The 22,826-nt window shown below is 41.9% G+C and overlaps 2 protein-coding genes across 3 annotated transcripts; both read right to left on the bottom strand.

Annotated features, from left to right (window-relative positions):
• Positions 1-1,038: 1,038 nt before the first annotated feature.
• Positions 1,039-3,634, bottom strand: tmem141 (transmembrane protein 141). Its single transcript, XM_078287991.1, has 6 exons — positions 3,481-3,634; positions 3,222-3,288; positions 2,902-2,985; positions 2,484-2,594; positions 2,161-2,243; positions 1,039-2,126 (listed from the first exon to the last, which is right to left on the bottom strand). Exons 1-5 carry the CDS (start codon positions 3,532-3,534, stop codon positions 2,182-2,184), a joined length of 378 nt encoding a protein of 125 aa, XP_078144117.1. The 5' UTR covers positions 3,535-3,634; the 3' UTR covers positions 1,039-2,126; positions 2,161-2,181.
• Positions 3,635-10,524: 6,890 nt separating this feature from the next.
• On the bottom strand, positions 10,525-19,573 carry zmynd19 (zinc finger, MYND-type containing 19). Of its 2 annotated transcripts, none has more exons than XM_071905981.2 (6): positions 19,357-19,573; positions 17,337-17,396; positions 17,040-17,146; positions 13,448-13,588; positions 11,165-11,345; positions 10,525-10,920 (listed from the first exon to the last, which is right to left on the bottom strand). In XM_071905981.2, the coding sequence occupies exons 1-6, from the start codon at positions 19,405-19,407 to the stop codon at positions 10,777-10,779; spliced, it is 684 nt and encodes a 227-aa protein (XP_071762082.1). In that variant the 5' UTR covers positions 19,408-19,573; the 3' UTR covers positions 10,525-10,776. The 2 variants fall into 2 exon arrangements, with proteins under 2 accessions (XP_071762082.1, XP_071762083.1); XM_071905982.2 differs by lacking the exon at positions 19,357-19,573 and adding an exon at positions 17,755-17,810.
• Between the last annotated feature and the right edge of the window lie 3,253 nt (positions 19,574-22,826).

Genomic DNA, 22,826 nt, shown 5'->3' with positions numbered 1-22,826 from the left:
CTGCCCAGACCAAGTGTCTGTTTAGGAACCTCCAGAACTTCAACATAAACCTAACATCCACTTGTTTCATTTAGTTGGAAGATTATGAGTGGTACACAAACAGTACCATCTAATCTTTTCAGAATGGCAAAGAAAAACTTTTCCCAGACAAATTGTCACATCTACTCTCTTTGAGCCAAGTACAAATTTTTCTATGTAGAGACAGGATTATGAGTCATATAGTACAACCCTAAACAAGTTATTCTGGTATACAAAGTTTTATGAGTCAAAAATCTTTTGAGGCTTTTACTTACAGTGCCTGAATGTGTCAACTAAAACATCTTCCTGTCCTCTGACATTAGTGAGCATTCAGATTTGTTTGAGGTTGACTGAGGAATACATTTGAAGCTTGAATGTCGTCCAAGTTAATCAAAAATAGCCAACATTCATACAAATATGACATGTGCAATCTCTGTTTAGTCAAATTCTCAGATCACTGGCCAGATCCGGACCAAGCGGATGGATTTGGACTGGTTTAGTTACACCTACGGGCAGAATAGGGTCGCGTTTGTTTTTAGATCTTAACAAAGCAAAACAATTAATTGAAGTATTGCAGGATGGAGGTAGATCTAAGGTCACCCTGTGGGCGAGGCCTTTAGAATTAGAGAAACACTTTGGTCTCATCCCTCTCTGTCATTCTCTCCCCTCTCAATTCTTGCCTTATTCCCCCTCACTTCAATAATAACTTCAGGAGCAATTGTAGACAAATATTCAATTAGCATTTGCTTCTATTTTTCCCCTCCCATCTTTCATCTTTACAGCTTTTGTTCAATTCGTCAACACTTCTAAATTAGCATTAGCATCTAATCCCATGCAATTTATTGTGTTTTGCAAAGCACTCACAGATGCAAAAGTGATATAAACCCAGACAGGATTAATGTTTGCTAATCTTTAGATAACGCAGGGATCACTGGAGCATTACAGAACTGAATAAGACAGAGTGAATAAACATTCAGTGGCTGAAGGCAAAAAGTTAAATAATTTCAAGAGGATGACACTGCTGCACTCAGCATTTTATTAAATGGCTAAGAATGTTAATTAAAGAGCATGTTCACTCCAAAAGAATTGGATTTCTGGAACAGAGGGCATAACACAACTAAATATATGAATGTCTAACTGAAGTCACACTTCTGAAACCAAAACACACAAAGTGTTTGTGTGATGCACGGATACATAATGTAATGGTCCTTTATTGGCTTGTTCTACCCATGAGGGTACAAGAACATGAACAGCTCTGCAGATCCCATGAGGTATGGAGCGGCCACTAGTGGCGAACCTTCACATTACAGAATAAATTCTGCAGCATGTCCTGCCAACAAACACATCAAAATAATGCTGGATCACAGGCTTAACATCCGACTCCCCCTGAACACCAAAACAAATTCCTGACCTCCGATTGAGAAAATGTGTCAGTTTATCCAGACTTAAATGCTGTTATGAAATCCAAAAGATCCACAGACTCATAAATACTAACACTTCATTCATGTGGCCTACTGAAAAAAATAAAATTAGGCCGTATGTATAAGATTTTTACTTTCTGTAGTAGCAATCCTTTAAAATTGGGATGCAATTAATTATGTAACATCTCACCTCCAGCTCTCTCTCCATGCATAACATCATCGTTCATCAAGTAAGTCAATGTGAAAAAGATCCACTGTCGGTCCAAACACATTGGATAAAAGCTTATCTCATCTCCTGCGTGACAAAGCATCCAGTGAGACATGATGAAAATAAAACTATGCTGCTCTACAAAGCTAAACAGCAGCAACTGCTTTTTGTGTATGTGTGTGTGTGTGTGTGTTTTTGAAAGGTCAAGATTTAGATTTAATTTTAACAAAAATTAAAAACAATATAATTTATGTAGTTCTGAATCTGTACCAAGAATACTTTTGTCAGGACAGGATATGATGAAGATGAAGTTAATGAAGCCATTTCTCTCACTTTCACTTTGTCTTGCTCTCCTGCAGTTGCTGCTCTCTAGCTTTGCAGGGCAATATGCTTTCCAACAAGATACATATTCTGAAAAGGTGTAGTTGTATAAATAAATGACCGTATTTACAGAACTGTAATTGTGTGTGTGTGTGTGTGTGTGTGTGTGTGTGTGTGTGTGTGTGTGTGTGTCTTTAATGTCCCAAAGCACTGTCATTCCATCACATCGCCATATGTCGTCTTCTTAGGTCCTACTGGTTCCTCTGGCTTGGGCACTGAAAGATAGACAGAGAGAAAGATAACAAAAACACCAGAGAGTTCGCAAATCTAAAGAACCAGCGCCAGTTCAGATAAATCTGTTCAGAATCACACGACACAGACGGCCCAGGACTGAAACTGTGCAGCCCTGTCGCTTCACTTTCCTAAACATGATCTGAAAAACTAATACTGCCATTACAATTTCCATATTTCCTAATTTTCAAGCTTGAGAGGAAAGGTCACTGCCATCTACTCACCCTGTGGTGGCGATCTGTCTGGGACTTTGCCCGTTTCTATCAGCAGCCACAAGTCTGAGCACTTCTGTGATTCCCAGCGTGTCACTGCATAACTCCCCACTGACGAGGCCACTGGCAGGAGAGGAGAAGAGAAGAGAGGAGGAGAGGGGAGAGGAGAGGAGAGGAGAGGAGTGGAGAAAAAGGCAAGACAAGGCAACTTTATTTATGGAGCACTTTAAACACAAAACAAGTTTGGTAACATACAAGAGAACAGACAGGGCACAAATTACACATATAGACAGACTAGAAAACTAAAAAGAAATCAAATCATCACCATCATCCCTATAAGTAACGACAAAACAGTGACATCTCCGTTATCTTATACAGCAAATAACTGCCACTGGTTTATTAGTTACCATTTAAAGCCTATGTTTCTCACCGATTGAAATGAGCAGGTTCCACTGAAGGGGATAAGGCAACTTCCTCTGCAGAACCTTTTGAAAGACAAATAATCCAGCAGCACCTATAGGTGACACAGGACACATGTGGCACATCAGGAAGGCAACAATACACTGAAAGATTTATAACAGCAATGTGATATGACAATGTATTATTATAACTAGCATAAAGGTAACAATAATCACTGTGGGAACGGTTAGAGACAAGCTGTACAATACATTATTATTCATTAAGTTTTTATGAAATTGTATTTTCCAATGTGTGTGCCTGGCAGTGAGCAACATATCATATATCATTTACCAAATATAAAGCTTCCAGTCCCTTTCATGAAGGCATGAGACTGACAAGCAGCATATCTCTCCAAACCCTGGGAGAGAAAAACACAACAGCCATCATGACATGATAGATTCTGCTAAATACTTTGGACGCTACTTTCAACTGCAGTCCAAAGCTGTCAGTGTTTGCAGCACTTCATCATTAGCTCATATGTCAGTCACTGTCCTCCAGTCGAGGGGGTCCAGACAGAGCCAGGTGTGAGAAGGTGAAAGTCAAAACCCACCGGGTGTTTCGCTGCCAGCGCATCGTCCACTTTAGTGAGCCCGATGTTGACCATGTTGTCGGCTGTGGTGAAGCTGGAGGATGACCTCTTAAAGTATCCGCTACGGGACGACGTTACATCTCATGCGGTCGTTATATTTTGTATAGACAACTTGTTGTTATGCAACTTCCGTGTTAGACGCCGACAAATGCATGAAGAGAACTTGACAGAAAACACGACAGTAGTTTGTGGAAACACCGGCGACGCCGCGTGGAGTGGAGGTGGCGTCGCAGCTTCCTGCCTGGCAGAGTCTGCTGGGCTAATGCTGCAGGTGTGAAATCAGTGCGCCACCCTCAATGTAAACACATGTTTCTCACTCTGAAATGCTTATCGTCTTGACTTTTGTTCTAAAGCCAGAAAGGAAGCGTCGGACGTGCGTGTTTTCAAACGCACCAATTGTGCCAAAAGGCCAAACGCGCACTCAAGACATCCAGTGGAAAAACATTAAGGTGAAATCATCTGTTCAACTTGTGTACTCAGTGACTTGGGTATGATTGTGTAAGATGCAACTCAGATAAATACATTTGTTGCTGTCAGAAAAGGACACGGTTGCCTGGACAAAAGTAATTAGTCCAGTAAATAAATGAACAAGTGAAAACTCTGTCCATAAAGTCATCATAGTAACCTGTCTGTCTGTTTTGTCTGCCAGACAGATGGACTTCAGGCTGACAGGAGGGTTCACCCCGTGACCTGGTGACCCTCCTGCTGACCTCTGACCTCAGAGGGAGGGGGGGGATCTGCTGAGGAGGAGACACTAACCTACAAGTAACAACATAATGTCTAGAATTACCAACCAAACACTGTAGAGTTAAACATACTAAGTGAATCGGTTGTTTCATTTTTCTTCATTTTTTATTTGTTCCCTCAGTAACTGTTAACATCTGCACAATTTTGCACAAATGATTAATCCTATTTACATGGAAATGCATAATTACTGATATGCTCAATGATGAATCTCTCCTCTGCTAGTTTGACCCATCTCACATGACAAACAGGTTTAAATAATTCATGTCTACAACATGTAGTCTGCATTCAGACTAAAATGACAAAATTTCATGAGATCAGGTTGCTCCACTGCAGACACTGACAGCCGGGACAGACCACCCATGATGTTCTTCAGGACAGGACTGTACGAGGGGAGCTGCTGCCACCAAATGGCAACATAAACACACCACTAGATGAGGAAAAATGGAAAGTTTCAGCTGACTTTTCCAAGAGAATGTTCTCACCCCATATCTGTGGGAGTAACCAGCCACCTCCCTTCTCTGGACTGCTGGTGCGCTTTGGGCTTCTCCTGACAGTGCAGCCCATTCAAGTTGTACCTCAATCACATGCAGCTTCTGGAGGACCAGACCTTGTTTCTCCCTTTCTGATTCTTTCATCAGCAGGATAGAATAGTTAGTTGCTGGGACTGGTGTCCCCATTGGAGGAAGAATGGACTGAGTGACAACTGCTGTCCAGAGTTCAGGACAGAGGATGACAAAGCCATGTTGCACTGCGGTCCAGAAGACTAGAAAGAGTAGAAATTAATGTTTAAGTGACTCAGATGGATAGAGAACAGGCCGTTGCAAAGGCCCTCAAGCCGCTGATGCAAATAAAAATGTGTTCTCAGTCATTACAAAGTCAGTAATTGTGTTCATGTATAGATGTAAAATAAGCATTTTTTTATGTTATTACAGCAGCATTATTGCACACTCAAATTGTGTTATTGCAGCTATATTTGACCTGTACTGGACTTCCAGATCATTCTCAGATGTGTACTTCTCCCATGAAACCATGCAGAGTCTGACTGTCGAGAGCGAAGCCTCAGGAAGCACGAGCGACTCATCGTTCCTAGCCAATCACGGGAGAGCAGGAGAGAGCGTGGAATAAAAAGGAAAATTGAGGGAAAAAAACAAGTCAATCCTAATGTTCTTATAAATGCAATTTGTTCAGTGAAATGCCACGAGAAACTTGAATTGCCTTTCCGGGAATTTGCGCTCTCTCACTTGTAGCACTCCAGCAGGTCAGCTGATAAAAAAATACTTTCACTGCCTTGTAACTGGGTGAGAAAAAACATCCAGGACGGAGGGAGCAGCATTATCAAACTTTTTATCTCAAAATTTACATCAACATATTTCTGCTGATCCCCAATGAAACAGTATATTTATCAGAATATAAAGCAGATAAAGAGATGCTATGTTTACAGGACACTGAAAGTTTATGAGCCTTATGCATCATGCAAAGCCACATTTCTCACCTTAGTTTACTAAAAAAGGGAAGTAGTGACATCAGAGCCTGTGTTATTGGTAAATGTCTCAGCAGTAACACCATAATGAATGGACTGGCGGTTCAAAATCATCAAGCAGATTCTAGCAGATATCTGTGGGCTGTTTTCGCTCGGTGCAGCCAGGCTCGCATCTATAGAGGGAATCAGTAGAAAGTTATTTAGACATCTTGTGAACAAAATGCGAGCTGTGTGCGTCTCGCCAGCTGGTAAGTCTCGGCGACTGGCGGAGTGAGGGCCCTTCACTCCCACACAGACAGCCGACTGCAAACAGCGCCTTCAGGAGAGGGTCTATATCCACAACATGAAAAAGACCAATTACGGCGTGTCAGAGCATGTTTTGACACTTAACTCTTCTGCGCTGACTGGTATTCTTTAAAGAAACAACACCTGTTCTCTTTGATACATGAGCTAACAAAGTAATGTCACTGATACCTCTGTCTCCCTGCTGTGAAAATGTGTGTGTGTGTGTGTGTCCAAGGTTTTGTCACTCAGGCTTTGCGCTATGCTCTGACCTACACAGTTGTGTTCCTGGCATTGCACCAGCTTGGTCGGGACGGCGAGGGCAGACAGGTGGCGCAGCGGACCGTGGCAAGCCTCCTCACACCGGGACAGCTGTGTCCAAAATCAGGGCGGCTAACTTGGCCGGCGCCCCCTGTCCCCTGTCCCATGTCAGCTGACCACAACCTGGCTGAACACAATGCGGCTTCAAGGGAGGCACCTGAGCCATCCGGGGTACTGACCTAGGAGACAGGGGGGTGGGGTAAATAACACGGTGGTTTCAGTTTGAAAAGACAGCCAATAGCAAAGTTTAAGGCCAATAGCAAATTTATTTTTTAAAAACTTGTTAGAAGACATTTGATGAGTTAAGGTCAAATGCTTGATTTTAGTTCTACTTGTTTTGTACTGTTATATCCATACATATGTGTTTCATTCACACTTTTGTTTGTTTGGGCTTGTCCTTAGCCTTTTGATATGTAAGAATCATTGTTTACTGTACAAATGTGGCTTATCTTATTCATATTTCTGCTTGTCTTTCATGCTGTGGCCCATGAATGGATGAATGGATTTGATTGTATCCTGGTTTTAAACTAACTTTGTGGATATGTTGTGGATGTATATTGTGTTTTAGTGGGACCCCAGGAAGAATAGCTGACACCCATGTGTGCAGCTAATGGGGATCCTTATCAATAAACAAATAGCCACACCTAGCACTATACACACACAGACATGCATGCACACACAAACACCTACAAGGGCCCAAATCCAATCCTCATCCGGCTCATCATCACACCTGCCAACAATGTTGTTCCTGGGCTTTGCCTTTATTTTAACCCCTGGCTCCCACTGTGCTCCGTTCTTGTCATTTGTTTGACAATCTGTCATATTTCAGAACAATTTGATTGTTATCTGAGTGTTGCAGCAGTCGTTTGGAGCGGTGAGTTATGCGTCACATCATGGTCCTTTTCAGCATTAAAAGGCAGGAGCGATATGGATTATCAAAATAAATACAAGTAGCCAGATGAATTATATACCTCTGTTAATTTAGGCTGGAGACAAGCTCTTAAAAACATCAACAGCATCAGAAAGATGCAATTTGTTAGATTTATTGCCTGAAAATCTTCTATCTCTATTTTCTGTTAATCACTTTTCTTTTTTTTTTGTTGTTTTGTTATATTGAGGTGGGTTTTTTTTTTTTTACCTGTCATAAAATGCAAACTAAGTGCACCTGTATTATAAACTATGAACCAGAGAACCACATTTAAAACACAATTAGGGACTAAGAGATTTCCAGCGTAAAAATTGACATTAATAATATCCAAACACAAGTAATGCAGCCTGACACAAAAAAACAAAAGTAATGCTGCCTTCAAGTGTGCCTCGTAAATTCCAACTTCTCTCTGAAAATAACTTATTTATGCATTCTTCCCTTAAAGGACGCTTTTGTTATATAACTGTATAACTCAGTTTGATCCTACTTTATATGTTGAGCATTATAACTTCAAATTTACATCAGCCTAAAACACTGGATGAACTGAGATTAGCTGGGTTTACTAAATCCCTGGATGCAAATATTCCTTGTGCTATTCACATTTTGTGCCATGTCAAAATCTGTATTGGATGTCAAGAGGAAAGAGGGGTGAGAGTAGGTTGTCATTGGGGTTATTATATCCAGTCTTTCATCCCAAAACACCGATCAGACCTGCTCACCTGTGGTCTCTGTGTGCCACGGAGGGCCGAGAGTGCAGGATTTCACTCCAACCAAACACTAAACCAGCTGATTTCTCTAATTAGCACACCTACAACAAGAGAGGAGGGAACTAATCACTGAAATCAGCTGGTGTAGTGTTTTGTTGGAATGAAAACCTGCAGACTCTCTGCCTTCGACAGCCCAAAACTGGACTCCACTAACCTACTCTACCCCAAACGTCCTAGATACACTTCAGGACGCTCGCTAACTGGCATTCATCCTATTTGACTGAAGCCCAAACTCAACAGCCTGCACATGGCCTTCCCACCGAAACTGAAACATTATTTACAGGCCTAGATACATGATCATTATTTTCATGCAGCGAGCCTTTGAGATTGGGCATAGGACGCTGCAGTCCTAAAACACATGCTTAATAATCCTGTAAAATAGAAAAACCATTGGTTCAATAGTATTTCTGAATCAAGTCAATATGCAGTTGATGAAATATGCAGATTCCATCATGCTCTATTCACAGGTGTAACATTAGCATCCCAACTCCCACAGATGAAGTTCATTTTATTTATTTTATCATTTTACATTGAAAAGAAACGGTCAGTTATCCCCAACTGTACTTCCATTCACATACTGTAGCTCTTTATTTCTAGGTGATTAATGCTTATATTCTTACAAAACAAAAAGATTTCGGACACAATCTGTACACTCCCTCCAAATCACACCCTCTCCCTTCATCCCCTCTATGACAAAGATGCTAACATGGGAGCCAAATTTTAGTGCACAGTGTTGAAAACCTGTTCACATACATAGAAAATAAACAATCAACAAGTCGCATGTACGTCTGTGAGTTACATGCTTATATGTGAGTGTCTGGACTCATCACCTAAGACACAAGAGGACACATTGAGCAGGTGTGCATTGTAGGTAATACAGAGAAGGCAGGCGATTGGGGATAAAGTTGACACAGAACAGTTTTACTTGACGGACCGCCGTGTAGTAGAAAACAAAAACAGGAATTGGTACCAAGCCATTCATTAAAAACAGTCTCCTAAATAAAATTGTGTTATGGGGGGATTTCAAGTTTTTTACTCCAGGACGTCCCTCACACGGGAGCATTTAGTGATGTTGTGCTGTGTTGTACTGGAAAATCTGGAAGGGCAAAAGTCATCTCACTGAGATGAACAGAGAGGGGGACTCATTCATTCAAAGACCAGGAGATTTCACCACAGGAAAAGGAACAACGCCTTAAATGACCGGGCTGAAATCCACAACACCCGCCCCTCTCCAGCCCAAAAAAGTGATGTCAAGGTCCCATATTATTCACTTTTCATAAGTTTGTCTTCAAAAAAAATCACTGTCGCAGGACAAAAATGTGTTTCACAATGAAATAATGTGTTTTAAATAAATATAGCTCCATTCATAGAATTTCTTCAAAAATAACCCATAGAGCAAATTCTCACACAAGAAACAGAGCACTACACCCCGGACCCCCCCACGCAAAAACTATAAATGCCAGAAGCCTGTTGGAGAGATGGGTGTCGATTCAAATCCAGCAAACCGTGACCGAATGGAGGGATTTAAACCAGTGTTGGGAGAAGTGCCAAACAACACCATGTCCAGTTAGTTTTTATATATTAATTGGACATGTATTTGAAACAGCATGGAAAACAGGAACAGATTTTTGAAAATGCAATAACTCCAGTCACTTGGGCTAATTCAAATTTTTACCATGTTTTTCTTTAACAGTCAAAACCAGCCTGATCAGATCGATTTCAAAACCATGGGTCAAGGAAATTCTTCTAGAAAAAAAAAAGCTTAAAGCCTTCATTTGGCAGCTACTTTATTATAGAACAAGTGAAAATCTTTTTTCTCCCCACTGATTCCCGATTTAAATATTTATTCATTTGTGAAATTTAAAATGCATATAATATGGCCCCTTTAAAAGAGAAAAGACACACCCATAATCCACTTTGACCATTTCAATGTCCTTCAGTCCTTATTGGCAGCACATACACAAACGTACACAAGCATACACACGCGCACACACTCACACACACACACTCAATACTGGTAGTGTGATTCAATCAGTGAAATCTATCTGATGCATGTTGTGGTTGGTTGCAGGGGAGCATGACGGACAGGGAGGTGGCGAAGGTGTCGATGACCATGACGATGGCAGCCATGTGCACCAGAGAGGTCAGAAAGGGAGCGATACAGTGAAAAGGTCCATGTCCCATTGTACCAGCTGAACGACGGGTACTGTAGCCCCTGGGTCCCCGTTTGCACAGACGTCATCATACCCAGCTGCTGGGTGGAGGAAAAAGTGGATGACGACAACTGTCCGTTTTCGACTGTGGTCCAAAGAAGCTTGTCCGGTTTATCGGCGGGACAACTTTTCCCCCTCACATACAAAACCATAGCAGCAGGTGGAGCTCGAGGGTCTCCCTCCTCGAGAAAAATAAAAACAAACAAACAAAAAATAATAATAATACCCCCCCGCCCACCCCACCCCACCCCATCATCCAAATCCACATGGAAAGCAAGCTATGGAGAATTACCAGTTCTGGGAAGTGGTAGTTGTCTTTTTGCTTTATTCTCCTTCCCCTCCTCCATCTCCTCACCCCTAGCACTCATCAACCAATCAAGCAACCAACATTGTCCTCTGTCGTTAGTCTCTTGTCAGCAATTATTTTTCCATTTTGCACTTTGTCCCCGCTCCCCTCCCCCAAGTCTAACCCTGCCCCCCTTCTCCCTCCTCCTCTCCCCGTTGAGGATGAGGGGCAGATCATCGTTCGGGCTCCGACTCCAGGGCCAGCACCCGCTTGCGCTCGCGACACTGCTTCTTGTGGGCCGGCCAGTCCCTCTGCTGGCACTGGGAGCCGCAGTAGCGCGCCACCTGGCAGCGCCCGCAGATGTTGAACTCTCGCAGCTGTGGACAGACAAGGAACAAGATCATCTTTGGCTCTGAGCACCTTCAAAAGGAGGAGCATGCACGTAAAAATGAGAAGTAGCCAAGATCATTTTCATCCTCTCATAGCTCTACACCTTAGCTTTTCATCTCCCACTTTAAAATTCAAATAAATGAACAGGCAAACACATCTCCACTTAGACAGGGGCGGAGTCAGTTTAATCATACAAATTTAAATGATAGGAATGCCAGTTGTAGTACATACCCTCCTCTCAATGAGTGAACAAGGAGGGTAGTGACACTCGTAGTAGGTGCAGGAGCACTCCTCCTCCTCCACCAGCTCCCCGTTAGCATTGTAGTAGCGCGTGCGGCTCAGCTCCAGATACTGCTCCTCCACCGGGTCGGCCGGCACCTGCTGGATGGCCAGCCAGTATAGAGACTGCTCTCTGGAAGAAGAAGTGCAATATGGGAGGAAATATTGGGTGTGTGAAAACACGTCTCAACAGTCCTGTGCAGATGCAAGAAATGTCAGGTTTGAGCTTTTATTTTGCGCTTTGTGTTCATTATGTATAAGCAGTGAGAAAAAGCAGTGTACATTGGACTTAACATGACAAGTCACAGGATGACTTGAAGATCCAAGTTTCCTCTTCCCTTAACCCACACCATCCTCCCTCCCTCCAATCCTTCTTTCCTCTGCTGAGGATTTCCAACTAGTTAAGGCAAAGCACATGTATTTATATAGGATTTACAATACATTGTTGCCAAATAAATCATTTAATCCCCCCAGAACCTTTAAACTTTCCATGTTTGCGTTTCAAGTTGTACCTAATTTTCTTGTTTGGAACACAAGAGGCTAATTCTTAACTTTACCTTGTTACTCACAATATGCTTAACTCCAAACGCATCACACAACTTTACACTGTGTGTGTGTGTGTGTGTGTGTGTGTGTGTGTGTGACTGACATGACGCAGTGACGCCAAGGAGAAGAGTGTGTTCTGCACAGATCTCTGCAGAACAGGAGGAGTTGCCTTGTAGCTGAGGCTCATAGCAGTATAATGATACAGAGGACAAACTAGACTCTTTATCAAAAGTGTAGCTACACTTTTGATAAAGAGTCTCTTCTTTCTCACTATGTTGCCATGCGCTTCAGCTACAAGGAAACTGCTGCCGTGCCATAAAGAAAACAGAACAGACTGCTTTTCCCAAGTTTACTACACCTCACAGTAATTCACACACAGAAGACTAGGGAGGAATGGAGAACAAAACAATTCAATAGTTCATCAAAAAATGTTTTTTGTTATATACTTTTAACAAGAGCAAGGAAAAAACTGGAAATCGATAACACACATATTGGTACTGGAAACACTGGTTCCTCAATGGAAGCTGGTGTTGGTTCCCAGCCTTAATGACAACTTGTGTAAAACCACCAAGTACTTTTAGTACATTACTCCAGAATTAATAAAAACATGTACTGGACCAGAACATCTGAATGCAAGGTCCAACATTTTACAATCAGAACAGTCACTAAATCCAAGCTGGCGACAGATTTTGTTTTTAGCCAAGCAAGTGGCACATTCGGTGTCGCCAGATGGTAGTATAACAGCCAATTAATGTTGCAGTAGCATGTTATCTAATGCTAACCTCATTATCTTATAATAGAGTGAGGGACTTTAGCCACTTGAGATACTGAGCCCCCACCCACTAAAGTAATCTGCCAACCTGTGGGAAACTCTGCTATCTATTTGACCACAGTTCTCTGATGCAGAGACGTGTCTTTCAGAGTGCTATGGTCTGATAACGTCCTGGCCAGTCGCAAGACGTCACCAAATGTAATCTGGATGATGGGACAAATAAATCTACTCTGTATTAGGGGTGCATGATTATGGCAAAAATTATAATCCCAATTATTTTACTAAATATTGTGATTTCACATATTTCAGCAGCAGCTAATACGCATGGTTTCCACTCTTACTGTCTTGCTCTTATTGTGGTCCTTATTACCACTTTATGACTTAGGTGCGCAGCTACAACCCAAAGGTAAACTGCACAGAATCTGTACTTGTTTGTGGTCATCTGGTTTAAGACCAAAGTATCTTCAAAATGACAGACGATGATCCACTTTGAGGAAGGAAAACATTAAGTTCCTTAAAGTGGATTCAGACTCGGTAGAAGTCTGAAGTCTTTTTTAACAAGTAAGAAAAAACATCTTGAAAAAACAGGGTGTCATCAGTGTTTGGTCTGTGCTATCACTAATGTGCTGAACAACAGTCCAAGGCTGAGTCTATCTACTAGACTGTCTTTAGCAACAGTGGCTCCCTGGAAAGGAATCTACTTGCTAAATAGGGCCGATGCACCTCTAAAACATGATAATAAAAAGATATGAATGTCTACAGAGGCTAGCTATCCAAATTGACCAAACAGGAGAGCTTTCAGCAATCTTGTCTCATGTGTCACTAGTCAAGCAGCCAGCAGAAAAAGGAAGAGTCGTCCAATTCAGAAGATGTCTAGCGATGTTATTATAGTAGCTCAAGTATAGCTGCAGTCGTACCTCTGCTTGCTGGAAATCTCCTCCGGCTTGGGGCTCCAGCCTACTGGCACCAGTCGCAGGTTGTCTAGCCGGTTGTCCACTGTCACAGAGTTGATGTGGATGACTTGAAAACTGGGGGCAATGCCTCCTCTGTGCTTCTCCCTATAAAAAGACACATGTTTTCAAATCACCTGCATGTCAGCCATGCTGCCACAATCACTAGTTTCACAAATAAAACAACATAGGAAAACAGAAAACAAACAGACACAGATGACAAAGAGAGAGCCATGTTCAAATCCAGGCACATGGACAGGTTCCAAGCACACTGCCGGGTTTCCTATATAATGTTAATATTTAGTAAATTAGCAGCCACCCCTGTACATTTTTGTTTTAGATTTATTTTGGGTGTTGTGATGTGCAAAGCTGGAATTCAAAACTGGTGTGCAAAGCTGGTATTCAGACCTGGCCTTTCATGTCAATGGCGTTAAAAAATAAATAATGTTTTCTAGCATTGAAAGTGTGTTAATGAACAACACTGACCATAATTCATTGCACCTATGACACAGCATGGCTGTCTGAATAGAGAGACAAAGTTTGAAATGTAGCAAACACGATATGTTGAGGGACCGCTTTGTAATTAGCTGTATGCACTTGCTTCTTTAAACCAGCGATAATCAGATAGGAGTATAATAATCAGCTAATGTTGCCGTATCAAGTTAGCTAATGCTAGCCACAATATCTTAATCAAGAGTTGGCGTTAAAGTTCAGACTTTAGCGTCTGAAAAAAATGAGATACTGGGCTCTCAAAATGCCAGGTAAACTGCCAACTGCACTGGTCTACTGAACTCCCACAGCTCCCCATGATACTACACCAATATGATGCTTTATTGATCACTATAGGGAAATGTTCCACAGGGAGGTCAGAGGTCAGGCTCAGCGACAGCGCAGCACCTGTGGCACTGGTAGGGATTCAGTGTGTCGCTCAAGGACTAGCGATGCACTGATCAGGTTTTCTGGAGCCGAATCTTGCTAATTTTTAACAGTGTGATTGGCTGATCACTGATTGAAGTGATGTATTTTACCCAGACTTTCTATCAACAACGGCACATCATGTAAACCTGCACAGCAAGCATACATAGCATACATACAGCTCTGTGTTTAACAGATTGTTCTTATGGCTGCATGACATAGCTGGTCTATCCCAGTGTAAATAAATCATAGGCTTTATCCAAACATAGTAATTACATGCCTAGGTCAGACTGCAAGACTGCTCAAGTCTTGCCCAACTAGGGCAGTTCAGACTAAACGCTGCTCGGAAACTGTTCACACAACGTAATGGGACAAAGATGGGCGTCACACATGAAGACGAGGGATCACACACTACCCGATTCTGTCTTTCAAATACGTTTAGGCTACCCTTTCGTCCAGAACAGTTCACTGTAAATAAAATCACAAAATAGCTGTTCAATTGTTTCCTGCTCCACGGTTCAGAAGCTACAGTTTACATTTATATTACACATGTATTTTGAAGTGACATTATTACAAGGATAATGCTGATGAGGAATTTTGGACGAGACTTCTTTCACTTAATTTGTAATTACATACTTATATGGACTGATCCACTTTATATAAGGTTTATTCCTTCAACTTATCAAGAGTGGAGCAAGTGGAGTTGGGAATCTTGCTGATATGAAGTATGTACGCGAGTGGGTTGTTGTTGATTTCTCTTCCGGTTCACTCTCTTTTTCTTCCCCCTGTATCTTAACTCCCATTGGCTGTTGCCAGTGTCACTCTCATATTTCAGTTTTGGTAAGTCTTGTACAGCTTCACACTACAGATCAAACAAATCAAACGTTTGAAACAATCGCGTCAGGCCAAACGTCCAGAGTCGGCAGTCTTCAGTCCGTTCACACTAGGGACGTAACAGTTTGAGATTTTGATGGTACAATTATAGTGGGAGGAAAAATCACGGTTCCACGATTATAATACGGCAATATATTTTTACAGCACTAAGGATGAGGAAAAATCAAGTATTTTATAACTAAAGTTTTTAATATACTTTGCACAAGAATTGTTTTGGTCCTGCAAATCATACACTATGTTGAAAACACTTTAAATATGGTTGGAAAAGTATTCTGCCTTTTAGAATTGACAGTAACTGCCTTTTGAAAACAAAAAAATAATGGTTTGGTCTTAGTGTAAAGGTTAGTGTTTTTCATCTAGCCTATACTTGGAAACCATTTTATCAATATGGATGGGAATGAGCAAACAGGGAGAAAATGACCAAACGACTTCTTCCAACTCAGTCCCACAACGACTAGAAGAAACGCTGGAATATTTCAACTTCGCTTGGACTAGATTACAGCCGTTTGAGAGCTTTTCAAAGCGCAAAGTAATTGATGAATGCTGCAATACTCCCGTTCCAGCTTTGTTGACGTTGACTTCTGTAATTGAAAGCCCAGCTCTTAACAGCTTTCACGCTACTTTGTTGATTGTAAGTGACAATTTTATATTTTATCCCCTTTAGAAAAAGAAAAAGAAGCCCGCACACTGTCTCAACACATATTTTATCCCCTACCAGCTTTACGTTTCATTAAGCATCTTGTCACCAAGCTTAACACGTTTCAACTTTCTTTTATTAACTTGACTTGATCATTCAAGGATGGAAGGTGAACTGGAAGATGCTGTAGTGTTTGACCCTTTGGCTGCCACTTTTTGTCAGCATGTTTTCAAATTAGATATCAACTCCCTGGTCATTTTTGAGGTATCCCAATTACTCCCACACTGCTTTTTGGTGGATATAAGGCTGGGATGTTGTCTTCTCTCTGTTAGCTAATGTAACAACGTGATTCACTCTGGTGAGAAGTTTTGACAGGCGCAGTCTCTCGCGAACATGAGGCTGCATTCAAGAGCACAGAACTGTTTAGACAGATACCGCAGCTTCCAAAATGCCTACAGTTAGAAAACCGTGGCGTTTTTAAGCACAGTTAATAGTGACAACGGTTGATCGCAGCATCCCTAGTTCACATTACTGACTGTCAGGCTCGATTCAAATCGGGCTTAGAATCAGCATTAAAATAGTCTAGTCTGACCTAGGCTTTAGTGTGTGCTCGATGACTGAGGTGCTTACTAACCTACAGCCATTGGTAGTGCATGAAATGTTTTCCATTGCAGCAGCACAAGCTCTGCCTTCTGTCCAATATATTGAACTGGTTCTATTCTATGATCCTAGGCTGTGAAATTCAAAATAAAGTCAGAAATGAACTGTCAGTGTCAGATGGACGACATGCCTACGTTACTGACGATCTGCTGACTGGCGCAAATTGGTTACAGCATGTCCGCTTTCCTGATCCAGCAACTGAACCTGTGGGGTTTTTTTTGTTATTGTTGTTTTTTTGAAACGGTGATCGGCTGATCACCAATGACCTATTTAGAACGTTTATCGGCGGATTACGATCAGTTGCCGATCAACTGGTGCCTCCCTATCAAAGACACTTCAGCAGTGCAGATGCTTGCCAACACGGGGGCTTGAACCCAGGTCCCTCCAACAGAAGGGCGATCTCCTTCCTCACCATGCCACCCTTACGCCCAATATACAGAGCAAATGACTCACCAGAGCAGCTCATGCAACGGCCTTCCTGCCCAGCGGCCTTTGCCAATGTCGAAAGCGTAGGCAAAGATCTTGGCCCCATTGCCGTCTGCATCTACCTCCATGCGCGCCTGGAAATGGAATAGTGAAATTGTTTAATGTAAGCTCTCATCACTGTACTGTAAATCAGAAAAGTGATCACAGTCAAGCTTGTAATCAACAGGATAAACGTGTTTCTCATGTCACTAAGTACTAAATCTGTGCTCTTCTCAACACAAACATACTAAGGACATATTTTTCAGGTGAATCATAGTGGTTTACCTCAAAGGCATAGTTTTCCACCAGCGGTATGTCCTGTTCATCGATCAGTGTGTATTTTGTCTGAAACAAAACGGACAGGTTTAATGTCATGATTTCAATACCTAAAACTGTAACAACCACAACTACTAGAACAGCTGCCTTTTCACTTATTGCTTTGCTATATCAACATGAGGAGACCCATATCATTGAAGTTTATAAGTCAAGAGGAAAGAAAAACAGAACAATTCCAGTTTGGTATGTGTGGAACAAAAACAAAAGTTATCAAAACCTTACAATCTAGCTTGATTCTCAGCCCAAACAGCTTCAAGATGTCACTGTGATCCCTTTGTATTTACTTAATCTGTAATCCCAACATGGACGATATAAAGCATTCGCCGGAGTCAATATAAAGCTTTAGCATTAAATCCTCACAACATACCAAGTGGCAAAATGCAGCTGGTCAAAACAGTTTCTAAAATGATGCCAGCCTCCTTCGAGATATAAAACAACGTGAAGAAAAGTCACCCAAAGCCTTGTTTTCGTCCTCAAAATCAAGTCCCAACCACAGAACACTACATTTTTAGTCCACCATTGACCCTGCTGCAAAAGTGTGGCTGCAAATGAACCTGTGGCACAAGCCTGCCTTACCATGGGAACGTGCACAACTCAGACATTTCTGCACAATTTTAACTGGTTCGAACAGACTCAAGCAGTTGAACAAAACTGATTATCCCAACAGTGGCATGTTCAGATGAGCAATAAACGTGTATGTTCAAACATCACTCTTATTTTGAAATGCGGTCTGCTAGAGGCAACATAGGTGCAAACTTTTGAGTGGATGGTTACATTTTCATATCACCAATGAGAAGGAAATCGCTTCAGAACAAGAAGTTTTTGACCAGCAAGAATCTTGTCAAGATTTAATCTCCGGTTTTACACTGTCCACATTCAGACTTGAGTTGCAAGTTAATATGAATGCATAACAGTGGCATCTTATGGGCTGCCTGGGTTTCCTCTCAGTAGGTAGGAATTAAAGATGCATATGAGTTGACACCAAGACAGCAGCCCTCTGAGGACCTGAACCACCCTGGCATGATACAACACAGCATGGGCGGTGCTGTGCTCATACCAACAAGCAATGTGACACTGAATTTCGTCTTGACAGCAACACAAATGTTTGCATATGGGAACAGTGTGAGATGGTATACATGTGTTACATGTCTGTTGTGTATTGCCCAGGAGCAGTGTCACTCAGCAGGTGGGCAGCTGATTCACCACGGCTCGGTCTTCACGTCTCTGTGACATGAGCAGGAGCGTTTTTACAACATTCAACAATACTGTAACGCCGGGCCTGTATGTGGGGTCAATTACGTAACTTTAGCCAAAATCACGTTTGAGAAGACGGAACAAATGTTCAGCCATAGCTGTCAAGCAGTCCTGTCATGCCAGTGCTTTGTCACGTTGCACAAAAGACTCTGGATGGAGCATGGCAATGGCTTCCTCATTAGCCGATACTTCACACATAGCAAGCCGTCTAGTACCTACACAACACAGCTAGCGTTGCACTGCTAACTTTACACCAAGTGCCCGAATGTTAAGTTACCAACCGTCGTAAAAAAATAAAAATCAAAGCAACGGCGCACTATTTTGTCTTGTCTACTTCTACACTGTCCGACACGGGTAACGATAATATAAGGACGCTGTTTGCGTTACGTTAAGTTACTAATTCAACGCTTAACGTTAGCCGCTAACGTAACCTGCTACTAGCTAGCGTTAGCTTCACGGCGATGTGACTGTGTGTGTGGTGGAGGTGCAGAAAACCAGTCCGACTCAGCACGGCGAGCCACTCTCTCGGGTCGCTTAGCCTCTTAAAACACAGCTAGAAATGTGTAGCGCTAAACAATCACCGCACCAACGGCGACTATTAACCATTAACCCTCCTCGCTGCCACCGACTACCTCCGTGAACCCTTTTTAGGCGCTTTTGTGATCCCCGCGGGCCCTCCCCTTGTCGCACATGGCAGCCCTCGGATCCAGCTCACCTTCCCGGCCACACGGCCAAGTCGAACAATCCCGAGCTTGAAATCCGACATTGGGAGGGCGGGTGGTTACAGAGCGAGACGTATGATCCACCTAAGCGGTATTCAAGTTTAAAACTCGTCGGGGCGGCCCCTCAGCCCCGGTGTAATGCCAGTTTGGGTTAATAGGTTCAGTATTTGCCCGATTCTGGTTCTCTCCAGTAGCAATCAAACCTCCGTGACACACCGCTGGCGTAGGAAAGCCGACCAAGATTTAGGGGGCGGGACAAGCGAGCTAAATATTGTCAACCAATAGCAACGAAGCTCTTAAAATGTGTTGTCCAACCGCAAATAGTTTTACATGTATGCGTTCTAATACGGGGCGGCCGATCATATTGTCCAATCGAAAACGACTATTTCGGTTAAGGGCCGCCTATTTTAGTCATTACGCCATCACACCCTCGTGACTGCTTCCTGTATAGCGCAGTAATCGTCCAAGTCATTTTCGCGCGAAATGTTTGATGGCTGGGCGGGATTATCACTGTACACAGACCAGACGTAATCCACTGACTCTGGTGCCAATCACTCCAATTCAGTGGGTTTTACAGTTTTTCACAATTGTTTACACACTAAAACTGGAACTTCGGACATAATCACTGAAACCTGAAAATCATGTATCAAATCCCTAAACCAAGTCTGCAAAACTACAAGCACATTTTCTGCTTTTTTTTCTGCTCACTCAGTTTGCAATTCTCTATCACACTTTTTGCAAAACACTACACACAATTATGTGTAGTTTTCTCTCGTTCTCTACCTTAGGCACCACATTCAAAAACTAAAATCACGTGTTCATTTGGAAGCACTGCCATCCCAAATGCTTAAATTCATTTACCAATTGGCAACATCCACTCATCACACATATAAACACTAATATCTGAATTGTTCACTCAGAAATCAGAGCTTTAGCACTATAAAAAAGGCCACAGGTGAGCTCTCTTGTTTTTGAGAACAATGGAAACCAATGTTGCAGTGAGAGCTAGAGGAAGAGGAGTGACAGTAAGAGGAGGAAGAGGAGGATAGGGACAAAGAGGACAAGGAGAACAGTTATCTCAGATGAGATCCGGGTCACTTTGGTTCACCATGTGGTCAACATGGGTTGAGCATGAGGGAGGCTGGGCAGAGTCCAGTCCAACCTGAGCTTCACTGCTGCTTTCATCATCCAGACATTCAGAAATGAGAACAGGCAAGTAGCCTCCTGTCTACACCATGCTACTGTTCTTTATACTGTAGTATACTGTAGTAGTAGTAGTAGTAGTAGTAGTAGTAGTAGTGGTAGTAGTAGTCCTACACATCAGTAGTCCTGTGCTACTCAGTGATGGTTGGCCAATGTTACAGTAATGTGTCATTTCATATTGAAAAATAGAAATATTCTTGTACCATGACCAATCACATCATGTTTTTAGATCTTCTGCAGAACTGAGAGACGACCAGTCTGTGTGAACACGGCTTTTTTTTTTTTTTTACAGAAAACCTTTTTTTTTCTGTTTTTATCCTACTGCATTGTGTTTTGTATGTAGAACACTTCACATATCCAACACATTCAAGTGTTGAAATAAAGTAGCTATTTGTGATTGAAATAAAGTATTTTATATACTGTATACTGTAACAGTCTTTTACAACATGCTACTGTGCATGAATGTACCTCTGAACATGCAAAAGGCATAAGTCTACTGATGAGATATTCATAATAGTGTTTTCCGTTAAGCACATCAGTGTTTAGTCAGTTGTTAGAAAGATGTATTCATTTGATGGTTGTGTGTGTCATTTTATTGCAAAATAGCATTTTGAAGAGATAAAATGGTTTTGAATGCAGTGTTTCATTTTGCCAGTGATTTGTGGAGTTTTGCATTTTGTGTTAGTGGTTTTGTGTTTTGTGTTAAGAGTTTTTAGAAAATGAGCCCTAGTTTCAGAAAATGTGTGTAAGCAATTGTGAAAAACTGTAATGGCATGACATCTGACATGTGCTGCCGCAGCAATTTAACCCTCCTGTTATATTCAAATTAACATTTTATGTTTGGGGTCAGATTGACCCCAGTAATTTAAGCCTACAAAAAAATATTGTAATTGAAAGTGTTACCCAAGTTTAGGTCTCAGCTGTTTGGTGTCTCTCAACTGACCATTTTAATAGCCCTTGAAATAAAACATGAATCCATCCACCCTCCCCTTATACATCAAGTATTCATATTGTGTGACTATAGAAAAATATGCAAATCAACATAAAGTCTCATTGTTTTACCTAAAATGTGAAAAAAAAAACATGATTTTGGTGTTTGAAGGGCTTTATATTGCTTTAAAGTACTTAATTTGTCCCCAGGTAAAACAAACCAAAATAAATAAATATTTAGGTTATAATAATAATACAAATAATAACAATAATACATTTTATTTTCAGAAACAGAGCTTACAAAGCATTTTACAGAGCAAAAAAAGGCAAAACAGTCAATAATAAATTAGTCAACAATAGAGCAAAGAATTAAGAAACTAACAGTTTTTACAAAAAAACAATTTTATAAAATGGGTTTTAAGAAGAGATTTAAATGAGTGCACAGAGTTAGCTAGTAAGGCTAGGCTCCCTGGGCAGGTTGTTCACAGTATAGAAGTTCTAATGCAAAACTCTCGGTCCTCAGTCCTTGGAGCAGACAGGAGGGCTGACCGAGCACCTCAGGGTGCTGTCTGACTTGTTGGGAGTTAAAAGTTCTATAATGCAGTGAGGGGCAAAATCATGCTGTGTTTTAAAAGTAATCAGTAAAATCTTAAAATTGATTCTAAAACTAACAGGCAAACAGTGCAGGGAGGCTATAATTGAGGTGATATGACGTCAGTGTTTTGTCACACTCACGCTGAGAAGAGCGACGTCTCTGGAACTCCTTTCCCCTTCACTTGAATGTGACCTCAATTTCTTCTACTGCTGCTTTGAACAGCAGTGTTGGTCAATTCCTGCTCCAAATCCCCCTGCAATAAACTGCCCTTCTCCAGTCCTACCCCTTACCTCAGACCCCTCCAATAGACAGCACTCCCTACCCCACCTGTCTAACAGTCTTCAGTCTTAAGAGACCACTGCATGCAACCCTGCACCTGTTATCATCACCAGTGAGGAAGTACAAAAACTTTTTCAGCAGCAAAACGTCATGAAAGCGGCAGGGCCTGATAAAAGTCTCATCTGGAGCCTCAGACAATGTACTGACCTGCTGCTCCAGGGTTCACCAGCAGCTTCAGTCACTCCCTATCCACATGCAAAGTCCTCACCTGAACACACTCGAAAGTGTGGAGAACAGGATGACTTCTGATGGAACGGGACGGCTCATCACCCTCTGGAGATCAGTGGCTCAACTGTCTTCTCAGCTGAGTTGCTCAAGTTCCTAAGATGCACTGTCAGCAACACCTGAAATTAACTGAGATCATATTTTGATTAATTAGGAAATACCTAAAAAGAA

This window comes from Centroberyx gerrardi, chromosome 2, assembly GCF_048128805.1.
Source record: "Centroberyx gerrardi isolate f3 chromosome 2, fCenGer3.hap1.cur.20231027, whole genome shotgun sequence".
In the NCBI taxonomy this organism is placed as follows: Eukaryota; Metazoa; Chordata; class Actinopteri; order Beryciformes; family Berycidae; genus Centroberyx; species Centroberyx gerrardi.
The sequence above is the reverse complement of the archived record's forward strand: the minus strand, read 5'-3'. Positions and strand labels throughout refer to the sequence as shown.

Coding starts and splice junctions, on each gene's coding strand:
- tmem141 (XM_078287991.1), bottom strand. CDS start 3,534: ATGGTCAACATCGGGCTCACTAAAGTGGACGATGCGCTGGCAGCGAAA. Junction 3,289..3,480: donor CGCTGGCAGCGAAACACCCG/GTGGGTTTTGAC, acceptor TTTCTCTCCCAG/GGTTTGGAGAGATATGCTGC. Junction 2,244..2,483: donor AGACAGATCGCCACCACAGG/GTGAGTAGATGG, acceptor TCTATCTTTCAG/TGCCCAAGCCAGAGGAACCA.
- zmynd19 (XM_071905981.2), bottom strand. CDS start 19,407: ATGTCGGATTTCAAGCTCGGGATTGTTCGACTTGGCCGTGTGGCCGGG. Junction 17,147..17,336: donor TGGAAAACTATGCCTTTGAG/GTAAACCACTAT, acceptor TTCCATTTCCAG/GCGCGCATGGAGGTAGATGC. Junction 13,589..17,039: donor CCGTTGCATGAGCTGCTCTG/GTGAGTCATTTG, acceptor GTCTTTTTATAG/GGAGAAGCACAGAGGAGGCA.